The sequence below is a fragment of the Nannospalax galili genome, unplaced genomic scaffold, assembly GCF_000622305.1.
Source record: "Nannospalax galili isolate Female #2095 unplaced genomic scaffold, S.galili_v1.0 scaffold648, whole genome shotgun sequence".
NCBI lineage: Eukaryota > Metazoa > Chordata > Mammalia > Rodentia > Spalacidae > Nannospalax > Nannospalax galili.
In genome coordinates, this window is record NW_008360311.1 from 4,243,027 (window position 1) to 4,250,319 (window position 7,293).

The 7,293-nt window shown below is 47.8% G+C and overlaps 2 protein-coding genes across 4 annotated transcripts in view; one reads left to right on the top strand and one right to left on the bottom strand.

The window, feature by feature from the left end:
* Positions 1–2,463, bottom strand: part of Ints7 (integrator complex subunit 7) — a 72,165-nt gene extending 69,702 nt beyond the window's left edge. The window contains exon 1 of one of the 2 annotated variants that reach the window (XR_003848031.1): positions 2,185–2,349. Coding sequence is in view for 1 of the 2 variants with exons in the window: in XM_008824822.3 (XP_008823044.1) it covers positions 2,185–2,278 (94 nt within the window). In the remaining variant the exon portion in view is untranslated. Of the gene's footprint in view, positions 1–2,184 lie in introns of both variants that reach the window. The other variant, XM_008824822.3, reaches the window with a different exon arrangement.
* Positions 2,464–2,501: 38 nt separating this feature from the next.
* The window catches only part of Dtl (denticleless E3 ubiquitin protein ligase homolog), a 47,316-nt gene continuing 42,524 nt past the window's right edge, over positions 2,502–7,293 (top strand). The window contains exon 1 of one of the 2 annotated variants that reach the window (XM_029559458.1): positions 2,502–2,630. Coding sequence is in view for 1 of the 2 variants with exons in the window: in XM_008824823.3 (XP_008823045.1) it covers positions 2,733–2,784 (52 nt within the window). In the remaining variant the exon portion in view is untranslated. Of the gene's footprint in view, positions 2,785–7,293 lie in introns of both variants that reach the window. The other variant, XM_008824823.3, reaches the window with a different exon arrangement.

Consider the following 7,293-nt stretch of genomic DNA (forward strand, 5'->3'; position numbering starts at 1 on the left):
AAGTTGAGGTGCACACTTGCAATCCCAGCATTTGGGAAGTTGAGGCATAGAGGATCAAAAGTTCAAAGTCATCCTTGGGTACACAGGGAGTTTGAGGCCAACCTGGACTACATAAGACCATCTCAAAAAATTAAATAACTAAATTAAAAATTGGACCAACACTTACGTACAGCAACCCCATACAACTGTACAATTAAAAAAAAAAGTTCAATTAAAAATGTTACCATTAAAAAAAAAAGTGCATACCGGGAACTGGAGAGATGGATGGCTTAGCAGTTAAGAGCAAATACTGGTCTTGCAGAGGACTCAGGTTCAGTTACCAGTACCCACATGGCAGCTAACAACTAACTGTTCCTAACTCCACTTCCAGGGGATCTGATGCCCTCGTCTGACCTCCAAGAGAATTTCACACATGGGTGTACCTACATACATGCAGGCAAACCACTCATAAAATAAATATGTCAAAAAAAAAAAAGGACTAGGAGTAAGAACTCCTACTGTAGAAAGATGGATACTGCGGTTTCAGAGGACCAGGGTTCTGTCCCCACGCGTACCTGACAGGGGAGGGACTCACTACCACCTGTAGCTCCAGTTCCAGGGGGTCTCATGCCCTCTTCTGGCCTCCACAGGACCCTATGCACATGTGGTGTACAAAAACTTAGGCAGGCAAATACACATACACATTTAAAAAAAAAAAAAATCAACCTTTTATTGGTTTGTTTTCTGAGACAGGGTCTCCCTGTAACCCCACCTGGCCTGGAACTCACAGAAATCTGCCTGTCTCTGCCTCCCAAGTGTTCGAATTAAAGGGGTGTACAGCCACACTTGACTAAGTCTTTTCTTTTTTTTTTTAAGTTTCCCAAAAGTCAATAGACACCCGTCCAAGTCACTGAACTGCAAAATTGACTCAAAATGGCCTTAGGGACAGATCCTTATAACATCTAGTCCAGGTCTCCGAACATTATACAGTGGCTGCAGGTAACCAAGAACTAAGTGTATGGCAGCTGATAACCTGTTTCCTCACAGTAAAAAGTCTCTGAAGTACACTGAGACAAAGGCTTTATATTACGTATGCTCTTTATGGATAAATATTTTCCACCGTGTCCCTTATCCATGTCTAAAAAGAAAGCATGTCTCCATTTAATAAACATATCTTTTTAAAAAAATTTTATTACTTTTATAAAATACTATTATTTTATGTGTATGAGTGTGTTGCCTGAATGTAAGTGCACCAGCACTGTGCAATGCCGCAGGTCAGAAGAGGGTGACAGATCCCCAGGAACTGGAGTTATAGACAGTGGTTAGCTGCCATGTGGATGCTGGAAATCAAACCCTGGGCTTCTGCAAGCGTAGGCGGTTCTCTAACTGGCTGAGCCATCTGTCCAGCCCCTTATTACGTTTATGTGTATGAGCGAGCGCATTGTCTGCATGTAAGTACACCTGTGTTGTGCAACGTCGGAGGAGGTCAGAAGGCATCAGATTCCCTGGAACTGGAGTTATGGATAGTTGTTAGCTGCCATGTGGGTTCTGGGACTCAAATCCTGGTCCTCTGCAAGGGCAGCCAGTGCTCTTAACACTGAGCCATCTCTCCAGTACCACAAACACATTTTCTGCATCCAGTGTCATTTACGCCTTACGTGGTCAGCTCGGTGGTACTGTACCCACTTGGTAGATGAACCGAGGCTAGATGAGAATTAAGTTACTTTTCCACTGGCAGAACTGGAACTCGACTCCTAAGCGCAAAGTTAGGAGTTCCTTCTCTAAGCTGTGCAAGCACAGGCAACTCGCGGAACTTTGCTGTGAATAAGCGTGCCCCGCCATGCTTTTCGGGTGGTCTCGGCCGCGAGGAACCTATCCTGGAACTCGCAGCTGACACCGCTACCACGGCCGCGCGAAATCACCCAGCAAGCTCGAGGTCCACCTCGTCTCCACGGAATCTACCGGAAAGAACCTCACAATTCAGTACTTTCACAAAGTAGCCATTTGCACTGCTTGGAAAATCGGGAGGCCGTGCCTTGCAGCGGGCCACGTGGGCAGCGATGCGCTGCCATGCCCGCAGCAAGCCTGCAAGCACCCAGGCGCGCCCCGCCCCACCCGCCGCGCGGCGCACGCGCCCTCCGACCTTGCGCGGCGGCCGCCGCAGGGTGGCGCTACGGCCCCCAGACGTCCACCCGGTCTACTGACCTTTGTCCAGTTCCATCAGAGCAGAGTTGGCATCCAGCTCTTGTTCGCCATAGCCGGCGTCCGCCAGGAAAGACTTGGTAGAGTTGGCCGCCATGACCCGAACACTGAGTCGACTCGGCTAGTCACAAAGATAACAAATTCTGACTCCGCACCGCCATCTTCCGCCACCGCACTCTCGCGGATTTTTCCCTCCGCGCGCCTCGGGACGCGGTACGCATGCACCCTGCTCGTACCGCGATTCGCCAGCGGCCCAGCGGGCCCCCCGCGCAGGCGCACAGGCGACTCCCCGGCTCCAGGTTCCCGCGGTTCGGCGCGAAGGAGGCGGGGCTTAGGAGGGAGAAGCGACGGCGAGGCACCCGGACGCGGGGGCGAGAGCCAATCAGCGGGCGTGACGTCAGTTTGGCGCGGAGTTTGGCGGCCGGGGCTTACAGTGGCGGGAGTTGGAGGTGAGTCCGCGTCGCGGTGTGGAGCTCGCGGGCTGCCGCGTCTGCGGGACTCGGGGCGATCCCCGCGGCTTCTCCCTCAGGCGAGCCTCCCCTCGGGCCCAGATGCTCTTCAACTCGGTGCTCCGCCAGCCGCAGTTCGGCGCGCCGAGGCTCGGTGAGTAACGGTCCTGCGGGCCGGCGCCGCCCCCCCCCCGCGCTCCGCCTTGGCGCGCGGCCGATTCCCGCTGGATCCGGGCCTCGCGTTCTCCGGTGGGTCGGTGAGGCCGAGGGCCACCGCGGAGCTGGGAGCCGCGGTCCCCGGACGCCCTCCTCGTAGTCGGGCTCCCACCGCGTGGTAGGCCGGAGGAGGGGCGTCGAAGCCGCGCTGGCCCCCCGCTGCTGACGTCAGTGCCGCGCTGTAGCTGCCGAGCGCGTGCGGGGTGGGAGTTGGGGGCGGGGGCCGGCCGGGGCGGGCGAAGTGCTCCCCCGGCTGCGCAGCCCCCTCCCTCCCCCGTCGCCGCAGGGTCGGAAGGTGCCCCTGGTGCACCTCGCGCGCAGCGCCGTGGGGACCTTGCAGGTTACTGCTGCAGACGTCTTAGCTGCTGTAGATGGTCCCAACCTGAATCACAGCTATTTCCCCCCACGGTGGCATTCGGCCATGTTCCCGCGAATGTGTGCAGCGCCTGCTCGTCTGCAGGGTTAGAGTCTGCGGAACGGTGGGCGTCGGCACCCTCAGTCTTTGAAGAACTTGGAGAATATGAGTAGTCTTCCTGCTCCCCGCTAAACTTTATGACCGATCCCTCTCCTGGGATACCCGCGTGGGGAGTGGAGTGGCGGTCCTCGGGTGCGAGCGCCCGAGTTTGGATTCCACCTCCTTTTTTTGTGACCTGTGGGAATCTATTCATTCAGCTTTTGTATGTGACATTTTCTGTCTGCCGGTTTTTTTTTTCTCTCCCCTTCTCCTGTTCACAAATAACCATTGTTAGTGTCACGCACTGGAATTCGTTTATGCTACCTCCTGAAATCTACCGTTTCCTCTCCAGTGTTGGTGTGGCATGTTTGGTCCCCACTCCCGTGGATTGGTAGCCGTAAGTAGAGCTTCCACCACCCACAATCTTCCATTCCTTCTATTTTGGATCGTTTTTTAAAAGCTGTTCATTTTCGCAGACTCATGAGCGTCTCAGATTCAAACGCCCCAAACTGAGTTTGCTTTTTCCCCAAGCCTTCGGTATCACTTACTTTAGGGAGTGATGTTTATTTTAAACTAGTGTTCCTCACCAGAAACTTCTCGGACTCAATATTCCTCACTATTAACACACTCAAAAAGTTCCCTTAGGGCTGGAGAGATGCTCAGCAGTTAACAGCACTGCTGCTCTTGCAGAGGATCCAGGTTCGATTCCCAGAGCCTGCTTCTGACATCCAAGCACTACATGGGTTCACCTACATACATGCAGGTGATAGAGTCATATACATAAAATAAAAAATAATAATTAAAAAAATTTTTTCCTTGAGGGGCTGGAGAGATGGCCCAGCAGTTAAAAGCTGACTGCTCTTGCAGAGGACCCAGGTTCGATTCCCAGCACCCACATGGTGGCTACGAACCATCCTTAACTCCAATTCCAGGGGAATCCCACGCCCTCTTCTGACCTCCACGGCATTGCACCACACGGGTGCACTCACATATACAGGCAATACACTCATACACATAAAAATAATAAATAAAATTAAAAAAAAATTTTTTCCTTGAGAGCCAGGTGTGGTGGTACACACCTTGGGAGGCAGAGGCAGGTGGATCTCTGTGAGTAGGGCCAGTCTGGTCCGAGTTCCAGGCCAGCTGGGGCTAAAGGGAGATCCTGTCTCAAAAAAACACAAAAAAGAAAAGGCTTCCTTGAACTCACTTGAATCCATTGTTTTCTCTTCATCGCAGTGGTTCAGCCTCTTTGCCACATATTGGATCTGTTCTATTTTTAGCATTCCCTTTCCCTAGTCCTGCCTGGACTCTAAAATCTTCCCTATGTCAACAAGTCTCTTAAATGTACTTTTAGTTTCCCCATCTCCACTGATGTTTGTAAGATAGAAATTTGATTATTCTTTTGTGTGTGTGGTTTTTTAAATATCTATTTTATGTGTTTGAGTGTATTGTCTGCATGTATGAGTGCACCTGTGTCATGCAATGCTGTGGAGGTCACAAGAGGGCTTCGGATTCCCCTGGAACTGGAGTTAAGGGTGGTTCGTCACTGCCGTGTGGGTGCTGGGAATCGAACCCGGGTCCTCTGCAAGAGCAGTCAGTGCTCTTAACCACTGAGCCATCTCTCCAGTCCCCTCTTGTGTGTTTTAATATTAGTATCTAAAGGTTTTTATTATAATGTCAGATGCAAATGATTTAATTTCTGGCCACATTGTGAATATTAACATCTTAAAAATGCTATAATAGGTGCTGGAGAAACAGCTCAGCAGTTAAGAACATTGACTGATCTTGCAGAGGACCTGGGTTCAATTCCCAGCACCCACATGGCAGCTAATAAACATCCAGAACTGCAATTACAGGGGATCTGACATCTTTTGACCCAGCACTTGGGAGACAGAGGCAGGTGGATCTCTGTGAGTTCAAGGCCAGCCTGGTCTACATAGTGAGTTCCAGGACAGCTGGGGCTACAGGGAGACCTGTTACCCCCGCCCCCCAAAAGAAAAAGCTATAGTAATCTTTGAAGTCCATCTCAGAATATAGTGTAGTAACTTGGTAACTGTATCCTTTATTTTTTTAATCTCATGTATGTGTATGAGTGTTTTGTGTGCCATGTGCATGCAGTTCCTGGGGATGCCAGAAGAGGGTGTCGAATCCCCTGTAACTGGAGTTAACATGTTTTTTAGCCATTATGTGGCTGTTGGGAACTGAATCCATGACCTCTATAAGAGCAGCCAGTGTTCAAAACCTTTGAGCCATCTCTCCAGCCCTCAGGGTCCTTTATTTTTAGCAACATATTCTTCTTTAGCTGTTAAGCATTCTACATAGTTGCTTTTTCCCTTTGAACTTATTTTCATTGTATTTAGCCCCAGAATTTATCCTAATGTAATTTAAGTGTGCGCTTGAAAAGTTATCGCCCTATTATAGTACTGCAGAAAGCGTAAATTACTAGTTTCTGTGATCTTTTGGGCTGATTTAGTTTGTGATTGTTAGAAACTAAGTATTATTATTTTAAGCAAAAAGTAAAATCTATTGAAAATCTTTTAGAAATGGATTTTGGGTGTTTGTGGTGCCTTATAGTCCTGATTGTCTCATAGTTAGGGCACCACTGAATTTTTGTTTTTATTCAAAAATACTTGAACACCCAGAAGTGTGTGTATCTTGTGACTGCACAGTGTAAGATGGGGACATGAGAACGCCTTTCTTTTGTAAAGTAGAAGGAGGTGATGAAGGTGATAGAAGGGAGAACCTCAGCCTTCTCAGAGCAGCTTTGGAAATAGATGTATGTAGAAACTGAGGGTCTAGAAGTTGAGTCTCTGAAGACTTTCATAACCTTGGATACTTGAGAACTCTGCACGTGATTTTAGCTGTCTGTCTATTGAGGAAGGAATGGGCTTTTGCACATGACTGTTGGGGTGGCATTACAGGTTCATACTGATAGCAAAGTAAAAATCCAAAAGTAGCATGACTCATCAACAAAGTGTGTTGTAGGGAACGGAAATGTGGCATAGGCAGGGATCTCTCAGTAAGTAACGTTAGGCTTGATGAGTTTGGATATTAGTTGTAAGCAATGAGGCAGAATTGAGTTGATTTAATTGTAAAATTTTATTATCAGTTTCACCATGTTTTTCAGTTCTCTTGATTTTGTGTGTTGTGACCATTAGACTTTTTAAAAAAAAATCTCACACCATATGTGCACAATTATGTAACTTTAGGCATAGCCTTTTGCTTTTCAATTTACTCTGTTATTAGGTGGATATTTGTGAACCTATCATCTTGTTTTAGTGGTCTTTTAACTTGTTTATAATATCTCATATTGAAATTATAGCATAATGCCCTCGTGAGCAATTACTAAATCTGTGTTAAATGTATTTGCCTCGTTCTCATTTCTTTAGGTTGTCTATGAACATCGCAAACTAGGTTTCTCTCAGGTTCTGTCAGGCTCTAGCCTGTCTTCTCTAAAAGTGCTTTCAGTGAAAAGTGATTTGTAGACAGCACCCTGAAATAAGAGTTTTTGATTACTCTGAGTGCTTTCTATAAATTGCAGATTCATTGCTTTTTCAAATACTTAGTTTTCAGTAATTATTTGTTTAATGGATGTTTATCTTATAGTAGGCTGAGCATGCGTATCCAAAAATCTGAAGTGCTCTAAAATCTTGAAACTTTCAGTGCCAGTAAGATCTTTCAAAGCTTGAGGATACCCAGCCAATAAAATTATGCAAATCTGAAACATCTCATGGTCTCAAGTATTTTGGAGAAGGGATAGTCAACGTGTATATATTTAAGATGTACTAGATCTCAGAGCTGGAGAGATGGTTCAGTGGTTAGGAGCACTGACTGCTCTTGTAGAGGACCTAGGATCTGTGCTCAGCACCTACATGGCAGCTAACAACTATTCATAACTTGAGTTCCAAGGGATCCAGTGCTGTCTTCTGGCCTCCACAGCCATTGCACAACATGGGTGCACTTACATACATACAGGCAAAACACTCATACACA